Source organism: Rattus norvegicus, chromosome 4, assembly GCF_036323735.1.
Source record: "Rattus norvegicus strain BN/NHsdMcwi chromosome 4, GRCr8, whole genome shotgun sequence".
Classification (NCBI taxonomy): Eukaryota; Metazoa; Chordata; class Mammalia; order Rodentia; family Muridae; genus Rattus; species Rattus norvegicus.
Genome location: NC_086022.1, coordinates 110,878,131 through 110,898,923, shown reverse-complemented (window position 1 = coordinate 110,898,923; position 20,793 = coordinate 110,878,131). Strand labels below are relative to the sequence as shown.

General features: G+C 36.4%; 1 protein-coding gene across 5 annotated transcripts in view; it reads left to right on the top strand.

Moving 5' to 3' along the window:
* Ctnna2 (catenin alpha 2) overlaps window positions 1-20,793 on the top strand; it is a 1,149,087-nt gene that overhangs the window by 1,102,428 nt on the left and 25,866 nt on the right. For all 5 annotated transcript variants that reach the window (NM_001106598.2, NM_001415842.1, NM_001415843.1 and 2 more), the window contains 2 exons: window positions 5,274-5,379; window positions 9,770-9,904. In NM_001106598.2, coding sequence (NP_001100068.1) covers window positions 5,274-5,379; window positions 9,770-9,904 — 241 coding nt within the window. The remainder of the gene's footprint in view (window positions 1-5,273; window positions 5,380-9,769; window positions 9,905-20,793) is intronic.

The window sequence follows — 20,793 nt, the reverse complement described above, 5'->3', positions numbered from 1 at the left end:
TCTTAACTCCTTTATAAAATGTAAAGATTTTACGCTTTGTCATGAGGAACCCTACTAATGGGTATAGAGTAGAATATCCCTGTGGTTTTGATTTTCATTTCTCTAGTGACCAGGGGCATTTTACCCTTTTTCTGTGCTTATTGGACATTATATATTTTCTTTGGAGATCTACCTACTCAAATATCTTACTGCCTTTAATTGAATATTTCTCTTCTCAGTCTTTTAAATATTCTGAATATTGATTCTATATTGGATAATAAGATTCAAAGATATATTTCTCCTTTTATGATTTTCATTTTATGAAGATGAAAATTTTCCACTGAAAATATGCTTTGATGGTAAAAGTTTTAAACTCAAGGTCAGGTTTATTTTTTTCTTTAGTTGCTTGTGTTTTTGTTACTATAGTAAGAAATATCAGCAGATCCAATGTCATAGAGTGCTCACACACATTTTTTTTTATTTTATACTTTAGCTTTCTGTTTCAAACTGATCACTTCTAAGTTGAACATTTTGCTGATGGATACAGTTTCCCTAGCACCATTTATTGAAAATACTCTTTGCTTCATCAAGTGGTCTTTCCACCTTGTGGAAAACCATTTGATCATGGATTTGAGTTCCTATTTCTGAACTTTTATTTGTTTTATTTGTCTATATTTCTGCTTTTGAGTTAGGACTACAGTCTTTTGCCTACTGAACATTTATGGTAAGTTTTTATAATCAGAAACTATGAGATCTTTAGCTGTTTTCTTTTGCCAGATTATTTTGACTACTTGAAATTCCTGATAAATTTATAACACTTCATTTTGTTTGGGTAAAATAGAATACTAGGATTTTAATATGAATTGCTATGCATCTGTGCATGTCTAAGCCATCTAATTTATGTTTATGTAATGACATTTCATGTGCCATTTTGAATTTCTTCCAGCAATATTTTTATAGAACTAAACACATAAATATGATGCCTCCTTAGTTATATTTATTCCGTTTTTATTCCTTTTGATGCATTTTAGTGGACTTTTTTGAAGAATGGTTTTTAGGACTGAGTATTGAACCCAGAGCCTTATTCCTACTGGGCAAACATTAATACCTGAAATATGCCAATCCTGCATTGCTTTCTCAATTCTATTTCATTGCGGATTATTTTGGGTGTCTCCAAGATTGAGTTTGTATTCTTGTGAATCAGTATTGTTAGGTTTCCAACCTGCTTCACTCAGAGCATAGTTTCATTTGGGAGTATTCCTTGGTCTTCCTGAGTGTCAATGCTCTACTCAAAAATGTGTGTGTTAGCATAAAGTATTTATTCAACTAGTTTTATTACCATTTCTAACCCTCTAAAACAGACTCTAACTACAAAGAGTTCAGATTGAACCTTCAGGGTGGGTGCTGGAATCTTAAACATTTGTTTTCCGTTGTGGTGCTCATGAGTATGTGAACTACAGTCATTGGTAGAATAGTAATAATAATAAAAAAAATCAGAGAGTCCTTGTCTACTCTGGTTCCCTCAATCCTTCTGCCAACTTTTGCACAAGACTCCATGAACAATGCTTCAGTTTGGCTGTGGATCTCTATATCTGTTTCATTCAGCTCTTAGATGGAGCCTCTCAGAGGACAATTATGCTAGATCCCTGTCTACAAGCATAGTATCATGAATAGCGTCAGGGATTGCTTTTTGCCCATGGGGTGGGTCTTAAATTGGGTCAGTCATTGGATGGCCATTCCTTCAATCTCTGCTCCATCTTTGTACTTGCACATCTTATAGGCAGGACAAGTTTTGAGTAAAAGGTTTTGTGGTGGATTAATGTTGCCCTGTCTCTAATGTAAGTCTGGGCTACAGGAGGTGGTTACTTCAGGCTCCATATCCTCCCACTACTATGAGTCTCAGCTTGGGTCACACTCCCACACTCCCAGGAGCCTTCCCCATCCCTGGTCCCTTGCTTGTCCCAGAGATGCCCCTGAATGACTTCCCTTCTCCAAGCCTTCTCATTCTCATCCCTCCTTTCCCAATACCCACCCATGTTCTCCTGCCTATCCTCTCTCTCATCCAGTTCCTTCTTTCCATCCACTTTAAATATATTTTTTATTTGCCCTCCTGAGTTACATTCAAGTATCCACTCTTAGGCCCTCCTTGTTGCTTATCTTCTTAGGGTCCGTAGATTGTAGCTTGGTTATATTGTACTTTATAGCTAATATCCATTTTAAGTGAGTTCACACCATGCATGTCTTTCTAGGTCTGGCTTACCTCACTCAGGGTGATATTTTCTAGTTTGATCCATTTGCCTGCAAATTTCACAATGACCTTGTTTTTAATAGCTGAGTAGTATTACACCATGTAAATGTACCACATTTTCTTTACCAATTCTTTCATTGAGGAACATCTGAATTGTTTTCTTTTGTCTCTTATGAAAATAACTGCTATCTAAACATAGTTGAGCAAGTGTCCTTGTGGTATGGTAGAGCATCTTTTGGGTATATAGTCAGGAGTAGTATAGCTGGGTCTTGAGGTAGAACTATTTCCAATTTTCTGAGAAACTGCCCAATTAATTTCCAACCTACAGAGCCAACTAACCTGGGCCTCTGGGTGCTCACAGAGATTAAACCACCAACGTAAAAGGATACATTTACTGAGCCTAAACTTGCTACACATATTTAGCAAAAGTGTAGCCTGTTCTTCATGTGGGTCTTCCTAAAACTAGAGTTGGGCTGTCTTTGACATGGCCTCTGTTGCCTGCCTTTGTATCGCTTTCACTTAGCTAGGCTGCATTTGTAGCCTCAGTGGTGGAGCATGTGTTTAGTGATGAGACTTGATGTACCAGGGTGGGTTGGAAACAAATGAAGGGGCCTCCCTTTCTCTGAGAAGAAAAGGAGAGGGGAATGGGAGAAGAGTGGGAGTGTGGGACTCAGAGGAGAAGAAGGGAATTGTAAAGTGAGTAAATAAAGGAATTACTGATGAAAACAATTATACTGTATTTTCACTTTGGCTATAAGATGAGCTTTTGAGCATCAAGCAAAGATAATCTCTCTAGAGATACTCCTTACTATATTAGAACATTTAAATCAGTTTTTAAAATGTATTATTTACAATTTACAAGGAAATATTTTCTGATATCCTTTAGAATGATATACATATATAAATTTTCATGTATGTGTGTATTTGTGTTTGTCATATATTTAACTGGCAGAGTTTATATGCACCACACACATGCAAGTGTCCCCAGAGGCCAGAAGAGGGCACACGATCCCTTGGAACTGGAGTTAAGGCTAGCTCTACATCAAAATTCTTGAAGTAAACAAAGACACATTTCCTTGGCACTGAAAAATGAAGCATCCCTTAAGCTTCTAACGACTCTGTTTAGAGAAAGGCCAAAACTAACAGTTTTCATGACAGAGTAAAACTTTGCAAAGATTTTCTATGATCTGAACATTATAGAGAAATACATAATATGTCAACATTTTAAAGTAATGACAGATTAAGCTTTCCTTTAAATAATAATGGGAAAAAAGAATGCAATAAAAGGAAGAAAGCTACTTAGAAATGATAAGTAAAAAACAGTATCAAGGAACAGATTATTACAGAATCTTTACCTCATCTATATTATGCAAAATTCACATGTAAAATCTTGTTCACAATTTAAAAATTTTAATCGTAGGTAAAAACAACAACAACAGGGAGTGTATTCTGTGGGACACTTATTGTGATTATACCTAACTGAAATACCTAAGTTTAGGATCTTCTCTGTGTCTTAACAGTAATATGAATGTTATCTACTTTATTTTCAGCTACTAATACAGAAAAACAAATTCCAAAATAAGAACTAGGCTGTAGCAGAGCAACTTGTACTTCGTTCACATTTATTTGATGGAAGCCATTTTTAAGTCTTCCATTTTGTAATGCTACACAACTCGTACGGTCATTGCCCACTTCTTAGAACTACATGTTATAGAAATAAATCTTTTTTGAGCTTCTTTCCTCTGTGTGTCATCACATTTATGACACAGGAAAGCATAAAGCCTAAAAGTTCACTGCATCTTAGGTATGTAGAAGGAAGGATAGCAGATAATGTAACCTGGTAAAAACTAAGGATAAACACATTCAATTTATTCTTTACTTCCTTCCCAAGAAAGTAGTAATTTATATGCTGCAGTTTGTTTAAAGGTCCATGGTGCAGCAACATTTCCCCTCCCATTTAATCAGCATTTAAAATTAAACAGGCAAGTTGATTGAGTAATATAATGTTTAATTGCCTACCTAATTGAAAACTGTATGTGAAATGTTGGGGTGCTACAAGCATAAGGATATTTACAACCAAGTGTTTAGTACAATCATTTACATATCAGTACCAGAAACATAAAGTATATGATATTTGGAACTTTGCAATTTCAGAAAAACTAGCCAAATATTCCTACAGTATGTTCAAGACAGAAGTGCTTCTCAAGGCGCCATCTGTACTTATGTTAAATAATATAAAGGTGCTGGGCACAGTACGGATGGCTATGCATCTGCACTTAGCTGATCTAAACTCTTTTCTGTTTTAGAACTCATCCCTGGAAGCCTGAGGGAATGAGTTGTTGTTAATAGAGAGAATCAGGAGTCATATAAAAAACAGATTTCTGGACATATCTATAAAGGGTTGTCTATATTAAGTTTTGCCTCTGGGAATATCTTATTTTATATTTTATTTTTATATATATTTATATATATATTATATATATTTTTATAATATATATATATATTATATATATATGTTATATTATATTTATATTTTATTCTGTTAATTGATGGGGAATGAGCCACCTTGATTGCATGAGGATCAATTCCCATTCCTTGGGCACAGGATTTTGACAAATTGAGAAAGTGTGCTGAGCCCCCAGCATGCATCTCTGATACACTGCTTCCCGGCTGTGAATGCAATGTGACCAGCTGCTTCCTGTAGACACAGTGAGGTATTGTGAATGACATCATCCAACACATGAAAACCACTCAGTGCTAAAGGCCCTTCCTATTGTGATGATAATTTAATTGAGTACTATTGAAAAATAATGGAAGGATGATGTGAATGTGCATATGAAATTAGGAGGCCACCCTCCCCCAGTATACACAGGAAACAAGGTAGACTACCAACCTATAAGTTGGGGTGCACCAAAGCAACATTGAAATTTTAGTAACAGGGCCAGACCACAATATATACAGAAATAGCATGTTGGATTGAGGATGTGGTAGGTCTTTGTACTTTCAGTTACTGAGTAGAATTCTAATTATGATACATATTTTTCAGAGGCAAAGGCCCACTGAAAAATACATCTGATGTCATTAATGCTGCCAAGAAGATTGCAGAAGCAGGCTCTCGAATGGACAAATTAGCGCGCGCTGTGGCTGATCAGGTAATACAAAAGGGAGAATGGGCATTAATTAGTACCTGTGTTCTGGGACCAGTTTTATGCACCATATGAAATGGCTTTGCATAATGCACTTGGAGTTAGTCTCTAAAAATTTACAAGCTGGTTTCTGCTGAGCTCATGGCAAAGACAGTTTTAACCTGGTAGAAGCATGGTAAGCTTGAAACATGTGACAGGGTAAAAGAGCCTTTCCCATTCAGAAAACCTAGCATAGAACGTCATGAGGGCAAAACGAGATGAGGCACATACCCCAGGACCACTTGCCCAGAGATGGCACCATGTAGTCGGCCAGGCCCTCCCACAACAACCACTTATCAAAAGGTGGCTGACAGGCTTGCCAATGTGATAGGGATATTTTCTCAACAGAAATTCTCTCTTCTCAAATGATTTTGGCTTAGGCCAAGTTGACAAAAAGCTAAACATGTGTTAATAAGGAAGCATGGCTCCCCCTAGTTAATCCTGATCTTCCTATGGTATTCTGACATTCACAATACTTTATGCTTTGCTATAAACTGGACCAATTCCTGTGACCAAGGAATATCTAGATTTCAGATATTTTTCACGTACTTAGATAAATCTCAGAAAAGTGAAATTCTCAAAGCCTCACCTGTGTTTTTTCAGGACACCAGGATATGTACTTGAAACCTTCTCTGTCTCACATAGAATATTTTATTATATTTCAGCAATTTTCATTCAGCCTGGCTTGAACTAGAACATTAGAATTCATCTCTAAGTGTCTTGCTGCTAGAACACTTCTTGTAAGGTACATTAGGCAGCAGACATTTCTAGATAACCGATTATCCCTTCAAGCCTCAGTTAAGGATAGTTTGCAGTCTGAACTACTTCACAGCAAATATACTTTAAAATACAAAATAAGATACTGAGATAAAAATGACATGTACTCTTATTACATAGATACTCCATAATAAACATGAATGAGCTTCAGAAGGTGGTACCCTTTGAACATCTTGAAACCAGAGGGCTGGTTTCTTCTCTGTGAATATTCCTAGTCTCTTGGTTTCTGAGTTGCAGTTTGTAGCTATCGATTTCTTTCCCCATTTTTTTTAACCTTAAGCTTGTTCTTCTGTGTCCAACACCTCAGCCTTCATATCAAGATACCAATAAATACACTGATCCTTTATAACCTAACCACTCTGACCTGAAGACTCAACCACTAGTATTGAATGTAAAATAAGAACTAAAAGACACCTCTCTTAATTGTATTTATACATGATACCTAACATAATGGGACGTTTCTGAGAAATGCTAGTTTGGAAATCAATTATTATCACAACTTTAGATTATTTTCATTGTTATCCTAACAAATCTCACCATCATTTGTAGCAATTGAAAACCAAATTATGATGTTGTAAATGTTAGGATTACATCAAATGTCAGGTTTCAGAATTTTAAACTGAGCTTCTTTATAGAAATTTATAAATATCCTAGAGAGCTCACCTAAGAGAAAGAAGAATACAAAGGACCCACCTGGAACATACAACAAAGACAACCACGAACTGGAGAGCAAAAGATGGAGTTGTGTCTGCAAATATTTGTAGGCACTCGGCTAGGTGTCAACATGAGAGTTGGAGGAATGATTTTGTAAGACTTCTCAAAAGTATTTTGGTTCTGCCCCACCAGAGTCAAAATTAAATGAAGTTTGAATGGCTTTTCCATTACAATATTCAGGATCCATCTTTGAATGTATATTTATATACATTAGGTGTGTAAAGTTCTGTAGTCCCAGGTTTGAGTCCTGTTTTTGTTTTTATAATTTTGGATCTTAATAACTAAATTGTTGGCAGCATGATATGAGGCACTTCTCAAACCAGTTCTGATAGTAAACGTACTATGAATACACATACTCCTACACACGCATGCACAAACGTACAGGGAAAGAAGAAAGAGGGACAGAGAGGGAATTCTGTACTTACTTATAGATTTGGAGGTAGAATATTTGAATGCTAGTAACCACGATTTTTGAAGTAAACAGATAAAAAATTATTTCCATATCTTTATGATATGTTTACAGGTATTATCTATGAAATACCTGGAAATTTTGTTAGGGTTTGCTCTAAACAGAGGTTTCTTTTTTAGATATAGAGGGTTTATTGAAATTTTTATTGGTTTTTTCTGTCCTTTAAAAATATGGTTTAACTGGTTCTGTTTAAATAATACAGCAGAATATTACCAAAGACTGGATTGGTTGCTTTCATTTTGCCGGAAAATATTTTTATGAAGATTTGAGATATGCATGCAATATAAATGCTTTACGGACCACTGCATTTTTAATTACTGTTCCATTGAGATAGAACTCTTGGTTTAATTTGCTGCAAGGTATTTGTATTGAAAGCTTTGTCAGCCCTCTGGGGAGATATCATTTTAAAGTTAATTCCTTCCAGTATATGGGTCTCAGGAGTAGGATAAATATTACAGTATTAAGTACTTGTAGAAAACCAAAAACAGACTCTGTGGGATGCTTCCTTGATGAAAGCATTTAGTGAAAATGTATCACAATAATAGGTATTATGTATGAAAGGAAATATACTTATTTATTTATTTAATGAAGTGGTTATGTTATAAAAACAGTTTCATGGTGTTGTTGAAAACATTTCCATCCCGAAGCATATAAAAAAAAATGTAAGTCAGTCTTTCTCACATATTCTTCCCCGTGTTATTTTTTTTAACAGGTGGTAAAGATCGAACATTGTGTGTGTGTGCATGTGCATGTGTACATGAGTGGGTGCATGCACGTGCGTGCGTGCGTGGGTGCGTGTGTGCGTGCATGTGTGTGTGTTTATCTTTACAAATACTAAATTGTGCCAGTACAATGATCTGAAAGTGTCTCAAGAACATTTGGTAGCAACAAAACTACTCAACAGCTATTGGCTAGAAGCCTCAGAGACATTTTAGAGAGATACTGGAAATATTTAAAGAGCTTGGTAGCTAAGATTTGTGTGCATTTGATGGATAACTACCTACCTAAATTACAATGCAAACTAATTTCCCAAGAGAATGGCTCTGGTTGAAGGGCTCCCTTGCTATACTTATGGGGTTATTTCAACTAGTGTCAAATATAGCCCATCAGATCCTCCTTTTCCTACAAGGGCCACAATCCATTTGAGAGTTTCATGTTTGAAGAGTTTAGTATATTGCTAAAATTTTTGATAAGCAGGGAAAAATCTGTAAAATATACAGACTTAGTGAGTTGGAGTACTCCCTAGAAAACAAAAATAAACAGATATTCTGTCCAACTGATTGAATTGAACCCCTTGCCCCGTGATTAAGAACCGATTGTCAAAGTGTTGGATTTCTGGCTTCCATTCCTTTATATTTGTGAAAAGAGCCATAGAATAGTAATTGTCTTAAGATTTCCAAAGATAGCTAACAAAATAGTCTAGAGTAACACAGATATCCTAATAAGACTTTTGCAATCTTTACTAGCCCCCTCCTTTTCCATTTTAAAAGATTGATTTGTTACTTACAATTTTTTAAAATTTTATACTTGACTCTAATGCATTTTTTTTCTTAACTTGAGTATTTCTTATATACATTTCGAGTGTTATTCCCTTTCCCGGTTTCCGGGCAAACATTCCCCTAATCCCTCCCCCTCCCCTTCTTTATGGGTGTTCCCCTCCCCATCCTCCCCTCATTGCCGCCCTCCCCCCAAACAATCACGTTCACTGGGGGTTCAGTCTTAGCAGGACCCAGGGCTTCCCCTTCCACTGGTGCTCTTACTAGGATATTCATTGCTACCTATGGGGTCAGAGTCCAGGGTCAGTCCATGTATAGTCTTTAGGTAGTGGCTTAGTCCCTGGAAGCTCTAATGCATTTTGATATAGCCCTTTTCCAACCTTTCACATTGTCCCATGTACCTTGTAACTCTTCTCATATTTATGTCCTCTTCCTCTGGTACTTATCGTTATATAAAACCTACTGGCTCCAATTAATCTTATTAGTCTTACCCATATCACACGGTTCTAGGCTGACTATTGCCACATGGACAACTACCAGAGGGCTTATCAGTCCAGAAATCTGACTCTCCTTCTCTCAGAAGCCCTGGACTCTTTATAGTTCCTCAACTAGAAGTAGGGCCTTGTAAACCCTTCCCCAACTCATGCTTGAACGTTTACTCTTGTGGTACTGTGCATGTCTCTGCCAAGCAACCAAAGCAATGGAGGCTTCACGGGTAAAACTCTTTCCAAAATGGAGCTAGCCACTTGATACCATTGAGTTTGGCATTTCTCTAGTGCATCATAGAAAAGTGGAGTTAAATGAATGTAATTAAGGATGTGACACCAAAACCTTTTAAACTGTAAGTGTTGGAAGCTGAAGAGCACTTACTAATTGGTACCACTTTTTTTTTGTTTTATAGTGTCCTGATTCAGCATGTAAGCAGGATTTATTAGCCTACCTTCAGCGGATTGCCTTGTACTGCCATCAGCTTAACATCTGCAGCAAAGTGAAGGCTGAAGTTCAGAATCTGGGAGGAGAACTCATTGTGTCAGGGGTAAGCTGGGATTTTGGCTTCACAATGTCAAGTTCCTACTGCTGTATTTCTAAGGCAAGCATTCTTGGCAACAGTACTCCTGCAAACACCAAATGACAGTGATTCACAGCTTAAAAAAATGTTATCTCCATTATTCCAGACCTCACAATAGCTCACAAAGAGCAATTTGATTTTCCAATTACCCTATGTTTATACTAGCCTTGTAAAATCTCCATTCTTCACAAGAAAACTAATTTCATAGTCTGGAAACTCATTGCCAAGCTGTGACTATTCTAATTATTGGGGGCTATTGCATATTTACTCATTGTGAGTCAGCTTCCCCATTGTGAGTGCTGGTAATTTCCATGCTCTATTCAGGAGCCAGCCTCTCTAAATGTGGACTAGGTTCACATGTTAGAGATGATGAGATACTTATCAGGTTCCAATGCATACTAGGTTATCAACAACCCTTGACTGAATTGTTTGAATGTGATACAGGTTGATGTGCTGTTGCCAAAACCGTCCATAGTTACCAAACACTATGATATAGACTCTTCGATAGACCACTGTAATATTTCCCTTTTCATAAAAATATAATTATCTAAACCATTTCCATCAAAGTATAGAAGTAAGAAGTTCAAGGACTGCTTAGAAGAATTGGGATTTCTTGGCAAGATTCCAAATGTTTGTGTTGAGGTTCTTCACCTTGGCTTCTTCTTCTCCTTCATCCCCTTTCTCTCGACACAAAGTGCGATTTATTTTAATGATTTGTAAGTTCCAACATGTGACCATGCCACCTTTAGTTCTTTTCCCAGCTACCTATGATGCAGCCACTGTACCTGCAGGATGAGCAGGAACTTATCCCTATCAACATGATGAATATGAGCAAATATTGAAGTCCTTCTGAAATCATTTCTGTTGTCTTGGAGAGTCAACACTGTGTTGTCTGGTAAATCTGTGTGTATAATTATAAATCTTCCTCAATCCTGAGTGTTTCTGATCTCATGTGGCTTGACTTGCTGGAAACATAGCTGGGGAAAGAGCTGGTGTGGTTGGCATGGAGGTCCCATCTGGAAAGTTCGTTCCCTGCAGTCCTACCTTTGAGCTCAGTCAGTTGGCTATTTTGTGCCTCTTCCCAAAGCACAGTCACCTCTTTGCATTTCCAAAATGATCCTGCCTCAACATTCTTCCACAACCAAGAGCTATCTGTCTTGCAGTGTGTCCTTCTGTCTATCTGGTGATGATCAATTCTCTCTGACTAAGAAGTGATCAAAACATTGCATCTCCCTTGCTTCCTTTTATCTTCTGCCTTGACGGTACAGTTTTCCATACCACTCTGCTTCTGTGTCCATTTGTCCATAGCACCTGTGAAACTGAGTGCTTTTTGTTCCGCTTGCCTCATGTGCTTCCATTTGTTACTTTTCAAATCTTATGATTGACATGGATGCTCAGCGTATCCTTGTGGATCTCAGACTCCATCAACCTCATCTGGGCAAATATTTCCTGGCAGAGCAGCTGTCCATCACCTTCTCAGTACCCATTGTCTTTCACTGCCTCCAGAGCTTCATTTCCATTGTCCTTTTGTTATGTAGATGTAGTCCAAACCATCATGGCTTTGAATCACTTGCACTGTTGGCATTTGCGGAGGTGTTTGAGATTGAGAACACCTTCAAGAAGCCTGTTTCCTTCCTTGAGTCTTACCAGCAAAGTTCATAAGTCCTTGCATGGGAGAAGGCTTCTTATAGAGGAATGCTATGATAACTATGATAATACAGAATCAAGTGCATTATGAACATTGGCTGTCATGCTGCTCAGTTATGGTCCTGCTTAGGGCCACCTCATGGTTTTTATTTTCAAGCTTGACTGCTGTGTGATGCCACATCTGCATCTGTAGCCTGCTGTTTTTCCCACTTCTGCTTTCATATGAGTCCTCATCCTTTTCTCACTTATAGCCACAATGGAGAGAAGTTCAAAAAGCAATATACATATTGTGCAAAATAGCCACAAATGACTGCCTTCAATGTTCACAAAGTCAAGGATATGAGACCCCATACACAGAGATTTTCAATTATTTTGCCAAGAAAATTATGCCAGTGCTGTCTGCCACGTTTACTTTGTTCTCCAATGGGACACAGTTGCTACCTTTTTCAGGAGATGTCATTGTACTTTCACATATAATCAAAAAGAATATTTGAAGTGTCTTACTTGTTTCCCATACACACGGAGTTGATCAATATGGCTTCTTCTTTGAAATATGTGAGCATAACCAGGAAGTCAAAATTTCTGTCAAATGGATAGAGACAGGGATAGATTATGTGCAGTTGCCAAAGGAAAAGTAATTTCTGTTTGAAAACATAAGTCATGTTTTATGCTTCCACATAGGTTAAAATAAACATACACATTTGTATCATATCAGCATACTGATTTTGATGTGATTCTATACCAATAACCTGGGACTGGGCTCTTTTACTATATCTGCTTTTGAGTTTAAATGTTGGAGAAGAAAAACTCAACTAATCATGAAAAAATGGGTATTAAAAACTCTGAGTCATGACAGAAATTATAGGAATGAGGTAGTCTAAGAAGTACATCTTCGGAGATCCATCCTTACAGCTACTGTCTAAAATGCACTCGTTCTCTGGCTGCTGATCTGTTTTTTAGGTTGGCTTACACAATTCTGAGCAGCCTTAGGTTGGCTTATATAATTCTGAACAACCTAATGGTACACTTTTAATTAAATTTCAAGGTAGTGGATGCATTACAAGCCAATCAATTCAACACAGTTATAAATATTTCACATTTTTTTAAATCAACAGAATGGTAAAAAAATATCCAAAAGAGAAATGGATTTAAGAGATTAGCTGGTTTGAGTATGAGCTGGCCTTGCTGAATTTAATATTGTCTAAATTTTTATGTCAGTTTCGAGGAAAGAAATAAAAAGTAAAAGGGAAGAAAGAGCATAAAGCAAGAAAAAAGGGGAGGGAAGGAGAAACTTTATCACAATGTTATATAATAGTTTAGTATAGGTAAAGATCTGTTAAGTGTGACAGCATTGTATCGTCATGGGAGGAAAGTTGAGCAAACATATTGTTGTCCTTTTAAAGTGGATGTGTGTATGGTGGAATGTATCTGTTAGTGTTGTGCAGGTATGCATGTGGGTATTTATATACACATGTGTGCATATCCTTGTTGATAGAGGTCAGCATTGGGTGTCTTTCTGCAAACATTCTCTATATTTATTGAGAAAGTGTTTTTCAGTGAAGACTGAAGCACATTGATTTGGCTAGGCTTGGTGGCCCACTAATGAGCTTCAGAAATTTGCCTGTGTTTATGGACCATGGTGCTGTTATTTATACACCCAAGAGATAAGTTAGTCTTTCCACATGATACTGGAGATAGAACTCAGGTCTCCTTGCTTGTAAGGAAGTCTCTTCGTCTTACTGAGTCAACTCTCCAAACCTCTGAGGCAAAGTTGTAAAAAATGCAAATGTTATTTTGATTATTGTTCTAAACAGAAATAGATTCTTCCCTTATATAATACATCTCAACCATTATTTCTGCTCCCCCTACTTCTCCTAACCACTGTCTACCTCCCCTATCCCCTAAATTCACTCCCCCTCCATTTCCTTTACAGAAAAGAGCATGCATCCAAGAAGCAGCAAATAGGACAAAACAGGATACAATAATACAAGGCACAATCCTTTCTGTGGGGAACGGACAAGGCAACTCAGTAGGAGAAAGAGAGTCTCAAGAGCAGTCGAAGGGGTCAGAGATATACCTGCTCCCCCTGTTAGGAATCTCACAAAAACTCTAGCAGTCATAATATAAATTCAGAGGACCTGGTGCGTACTCTGCAGGCCGTGTGCTTATCTCTTCAGTTTCTGTGAACCCATATGGAGCACTGCTTAGCTATTTTGTTAGGCCATATAAACTTATTTATTGGGGAATTTTGTAAAATATATTTTGATCATATTCACCAAGTTATTCCCCTAACATCTTACATATCTGTGCTTGAACTTGTCATCCAAAAGAGAAAAAAGAAAAAGCAACAAGCCAGCCAGTTGTGGGGCATGCCTGTAATACCATCACTTGGGAGACAGAGGCAGTGGATCTCTGTGAATTTGAAGCTAGCCTTATCTGCAGAGTGAGTTCCACGATAGCTAGAACTACACAGAGAAATCTTGTTTTAACAAAACAAAACAACAAAAAGCTTATTTTAAAAGATAGATAATTTTATATGTAAAATTTATATTATATTTATGCACGTGAAAGCCTTCATGTATACCTGCACACCTCTTGTTTGCCTGGTGCTTGTGGAGGGTAGAAGACATTAACTGATCCAATAGTACTGGAGTTACAGTTGTGAGCCACCATGTGGGTACTGAGACTTTAACCTAAGTGTTCTAAACTGCTAAGCTATCTCCCCAGACCTTAGGACCTTAGGTCCTTCCTTCCCTTCTTTCCTTCCTTCCTTCCTTCCTTCCTTCCTTCCTTCCTTCCTTCCTTCCTTCCTTCCTTCCTATTTCCCTTCTATCTCTTTCTCTGCCTTTCTGCTTCCCCCTCTTTCTCCTCCCTACCACCCTCCCTCCCTCCCTCGCTTCCACCTTTCCCTCTTTCTTTCTTCTTTTTTTAATAGCCCATTGATTCCACTCTGTGTTGTACATGTATGCGTATGTAGCCATCCACTGTAGTTTAGTCAACCTACCAGAAGCTACTCCCTCAACTCCCTTAAACAAAATTCCCCACCCTCAGAAGCTTCTGCATATCAGCAGTAGCTATTCAGTTAGGGGTGGGGCTCTTGCTGTGACTTGTCCTCAATGCTGGAAGGTTGTCTAGTTTGATCTTGTACAGCTAAGCACAGAGGAAGAGTTGATGAATGCAGCAGTTCTGACATGTTCATAAGATGCACTTTCACTATCAATATGTCCCCGAGCCTTGAGAGAAGGTGATGACATAGATGTTTCATTTGGAGTTGATCATTCCACTGATAGTATTTTTTCTCCTCTCTTTGATCAATTGTGAGATTATGTGTTAAAGCATAGTCCATGGAAAGTCCTTTGATGAGGTATGAGAGCTGCATTCATCTATAGGTATAGAGAGCAAGGAAACATTTGCAAGCTATTATTGTGTGTAGGATGTATGCCAAGCAAATACTGGAAGTCAGAGGTCAATTTCGTAGAGTTATTTCTCTCCATTGACATTTAAGTGTTCTCTCTGTTGACCTTTAAGTGGGTTCTGGGGATCGAACTCAGTTCATCCAACTTGTGTGGTAAGCATGTTTACCTACCGACCATCTTACTTGCCTAGTTTCTAGTCATTCTTACTGTGCAAATTTTAAATTATATATTTAAAAAATTTAGGTTGTGCAAGATGGAGATGAGTACTCATTGTGATGTATGAATAATATTTGTATAATACTTTTAAACTAATAATTTAAAAATCAATCCCAACAATAGCATGTACATAAAGATGCATATGTCTATATACACATATACAAAGAAAAAACATACATGCATTATATTTACCCTTTGTTTTCTGAATGTGCAAGACTCTAATTTCTGGTATATATGTTCTAAAAGAAGTATAAAACAATTTAAAAAGACTATTAAAAATGTACATATATAAATATATATATATCACATACATATATAGTTTAATTGTCTAAGTAGTCTATAGACCAGTTGAGATAGATATACTTTAAGTATCTTCTTTCTGGGAGTTTTAAAAAAATCTTTGATTCTAGCTATAGTCAACTCTTGGTTATTTCCAGTGATCAAATCATACAGTAATTGGGGGGGGGGGTCTAAATTGCTAGCTATTTCCACATGGAGTTAGAATACATTCCTGTATTTCTTTTGAACCAAATAAAATACATCTAAGAAATTCATAGCACTTCAAAACATTTTGATTCTGATCTTCTTGCCAGTGGGTCATTAGGTATTCAGACTTAAAGGGCCTACCTTTTTGAAGCACTAACCATCTTTTGTCCATATCTAGACAGTGAGATACTTCCAGATAATAAATCTGGATTAGGCGGTGTGTTTTGTGCAACAGTAAGAAAATAAAATAGACATTTATCAGATACAAAATGGAAACAATTTTTAGGACACATTGTATTGGTAAGGTGAGTTGCCACAAGATGCAAAATTTCCTTCTAAAGTCTCACCTCTGATCTGTTATGATGGCAAACTGCACTGCGTACTTACATTCTGATTTTCCATTCTACTTTATACTCACATTTATCACACTACATTCAACATATTAGTTTTTTTACAAATTCTCTAGAAAAAAATAAACTTTTTCAGTAAAAATATTCTCCCAAGGTATTAACATGATGTATAACCTGTTCAAGCTTATGTTTTTGAAAAAATAGGAAATTAGATTTTTAATAGAAAAGTAAAAATTCTTCTTAGGTGTTAGGTGTTATAGAGATCTGTGGTATTAGTTGTCCAGTATACGGTCTATCTAAATTCAAGCAGCCTTAAGTTAAGGGTTATGGCACACTGATGCAATAAAAGCATTGATTCTTCAGTTATATACTCTGTGATGACAGTTTTCAAGTTACCAATAGACTCAGTTCTATTTGTTCTCATTTGCTTCTCTGTCACTGTGATAAAATACCATGGTCTAAAGCAGCATGAGAGAGGGTCTGTATTGTTAGGGGTCACTTTTCAACAGGGTTTGGGAAGAAAGAACAGGAAGTGGTGTGAGGTGACCCTCCAAGCTCCTCCCAGTAATGTACTAATTGTAGCAAGGTTTCTCCTGCTAAAGGTTCTATAATTTCTCCAAACAGTGCTATCAACTGGGATGAAGCGTTCAATTATTATTAGGGGCATTTTTCATTGAAATCACTATACTGCCTTTGAAAGAAATTATTCACTGAGAGAATGAAACTAGTGGGGTTGGTCATCCTGAATTGTTTTCTATACACACAAGGACTATGTGTCAATGTACTCTTTTGAAAAGAAGAAACAGACAGTCTCTGTCAAAAAGGCAGGACATGAGCCAAGTAGAATGACCTACTTTACATGGATGTGTTTATGACTGAGCTATATTTACTGTCCTCACCATACTGAGTAGCATCATCTAAACATGAACAGGGTCAATCACTCAATTTTAGTTTAGTTTGAGGAATGTTATTTGCTTTATTTTCTTTTGTTGGGATTAAAATACCTTGACAAAAGCAATTTAAAATTAAAACATTTATTATTCATCATATGTTAAGAGTACAGATCATCATGTAGGGAAAATCAGGGCAATAGGAGCTTGAATATGCTGATGACTGTACACTAGGGAAGCAGAGAATAGAGGATCCTGCTCACTTTCTCCAGTTAATGCCATGATGCTTCCCCTGCCCTGAGTGTGGTTCCATACATAATTAAATTTTCCCAATGACATACCCAGAGGTCCATCTCCCAGGCAATTTTACATTTTATCAAGTTGACAATTAACGGCAATTATTACAAAGGGCTTATTGTCTATAAGATTAAAAAGGGTTAATGATTTTAAACAGAATATATTGGTCTCTGAGTTATCAGCATCACCACTTATTCCTTTAAGTATTAGACATTTATTGAGTTCTGAGTACCTCTAGTTAAAAGAAGGAAAGCAAATAATTAGCACTTTAATCTATGATCAATTAATGCTACAGATTTCAGGTGATATTCTGAGAATTATGCTACAACAAGTTAGTAATACTTTGTAAAAGAAACTTAAAAACTGTATTTGGAGTTAGCTGAATTAAAGCAGATAATTGTCTATATTGTGCAGCATTTATGAAATGGAGAAAAACCTCTGTAGTAGTAAAGCCTTATAAAATAGTAATATAAGAAATATTCTAAACCTGAGGACTGTTAACTTGTGATAGTTCTTTTGTTAAAGTGGTGTCCTGCCATCTTCATTACTGCAAATATATAAAAGAATAATTTTATGTAGGGTTTAAGAATGTAGCTAAATGATATAGCATTTGCTTTGGTGTTTAGTAAACAAAATGTTTAAAATAATGCTTAGATAAGCATTGTGAAGGGAACTGTTTGGGCAATTTTGAATATGTCAGAGTAGTTTGATTTGTACTTACTCCCTGACCATGAAACAAAGTATTTATTGAGTAAAGTACGTAGAAATACAGCGTTGGCTTACTGGTTCTCCTGTATTATAGGATTTATCAGTGTTAGCCACAGTTAAATTGATTTATATTCATAACTAGTCTGTACTTCATTTGTTAATTTATAGTAGTTCCCCCTCTCATTTCTACTTTGATTTGCCCCCCCCCAAACTTCTAGGGTGAATCAAAGATATTGAAGGAAACAAAATATTTTTTAAATACTATAAATATTAAATAGATAAAACAGAGAGTCACTATTAACACACATATTAAAAATGACCTGGAGATTTCATTGTTCATTTTGTGTATCTTTTCTATTATTGAAAGTGCCCAGGGTTGGGGATTTTGCTCAGTGGTAGAGCGCTTGCCTAGCAAGCACAAGGCCCTGGGTTTGGTCCTCAGCTCCAAAAAAAAAAAAAAAATGTGCCCAAGAACACAGTAGTGTCAACAGGAGGGGCTCTTTTCAGTACTAGATGTACCCAAGTTCTGAAATCTGTATTTTTCTAAGCAGCATCAGTATTTGTGCAAGTCCTCATGTTATAGAGTTGAAATTTCTCCTGGGATGGCTCATTATATTGGAAAGTTTATGTAGGTTCTGATGATCAAGACGACTGCTGCTAGTGATAGATATGAGCCAGCAGTTGGGATGGCTCTCATATGGAGCATGCGTCAGTGGAATCCTACCTTCCACTGACAGACAAACAATCAGGAACCTAATGAACTGCATTTATTTCTTATCTAAATGGGATAATTTCTGGTTTCTTGAATTTAGCATCTATTGATACTCTCACTCTTTTACTATGTGAATATATAAGGGACACTATGTATTGAATCGAGTCATCCCAAACTTCTTAGTCTCTACCTCCAAATAATTACTGTGGAAGATACTTTCTATTGTGTTTTTATTAGTCTACATATTTATTTCTTTTCCTACATAGTTTCTCAGCTTTTGGGGTGTTTGGGATTCTTTTGTTAGAATGGCCTGGCTTCTTCTGATGGTTACCTCTGTGTCTCCCCTGTTCTCTTTTCTTTTTACTGCATTTTGAAAATAAAAGTATGTTTTACTGTTGTCTATATTCTGTCCCTATAGATTTTTTTGTCAAGTGCTTTTAACAGCCTATTTAAATGATTTATGAATTATGGCTTTGATCGCAGCCCTTAGAAGAGAAATATGTGACACATTATGGTCCATGTATCTTCCTAAATAGGAAAGGCTTCTGGATGGGCTATATGGAGTTTTCCTATTTCAGATTGTCTGAACTGCTTCAAAACACATCATCTTAACTCCAATCTTGAAAAATTACTTTCCTCTTAGGCGATAAATGTATTTCAAATCTTTCATCTTAATCCTATTTTCTAGAAGACAAGCTTTCTTAATTAAGACATTAAATCTTTCATCATCAATAGTGTGTCTTGTTTTATTATTTTTCTTTGAATACCTTCATTTGTGCAGATGCCTTGTGACAATGAAGTTGATTGGAACTATGGTTAGATATTCTGTCAATTCTGTATGACCTGTGTCTTAACCTCATTCATCCGCTTTCTTTGGGAAATCTATTTTGCCACTGGGAGTGACTAACTTGGAGATGTTCCAGTCTGGCTCATTTTTAAAGGAATATCTAACTATTCTTTTCTGCTCTATTTTCTAGACATAATATAGTACCACAAAACAAACCATTATGCCTTTACATAGGAACTGATTCAATCATGCTTCTGTGATTGTTGAGACTTATCTTCTTGAGGTAATTTTCTTTAATAATAACACTGTGCTCAACTTGTGTGGACCTGGCCTTGGTGTTTTCCACGTTCAATTAGTTTGTGTAGGCATCTGTAGATCATTCTTTTACAATACCCCTATCATTCCAGTGGTCTCTTTTTAGGCTCCTGTGTTAGAAATTAAATTGGATTCATTAATGCCAAGAAATTAAAGCCATCCTATATGTCTTCGGTCAGGTGAACACAGCAATCATAATGACAGAAACTCTGGTCTTGAATCTTATGGTCTTACCTTGAAGAGATTCCTCATCCATTTAGTTTAATATCATGGAAACTATGCAACAAATTCTTAGTTGAACTTCAGTTTAGATCATATGAACATTATCAAAGGGCTAGACCCTTGGATTGCATCCTGCATCAAAACAAGCTATCTTTTCTGTCTAATTTCTTCACTACAGACATTTTCACATTCAGTCACACAAAATTCACCTGAAACGTCAGCACAGTTTATTAATGCGCATCTTTTTGATGCAGCCTAGTTTTGCATTGGGTTCCTGAAAACATTTTTCATTTTCAAATTAGCAATAGGCAGCCAATAAGAAATACTTACAGTTTATAGTCTAAATTCCATATGTTCTATTTCCATATTTAAAAACCACTTAGCTCAATTTTTGTTCTTTTACTGTAACTTTAAGTGTAAAATTGTAACTTCTTTATTGGGTAGCCAAAAATCTTAATGTGTTTATTGGAAAATGGGCAATTGCATCATTAATCTTTATGACCTTTACATATTTAAAATGTGAGATGATTCAAGTTTCTAAGATTTCATAATCATCTCTGAAAATAACAGCCATAATTGACTATGTTTTCTACAATACGAAAAAGTCAGACAATGCTTATTATCTAATACCAATGGCACATCATTACAAGTTATTAAAAGTAGCTAAGCCAAGTAATCAATGATTCAATATGTAAAAACATAGGGAAAACTTCATAGATAGTTTCAAGATGCTATTGTATGCTGAATTTGAATTTATTCATAGAATTATATAAATATCAATACATCAAGAAAAATACATGTAGAGTAGCC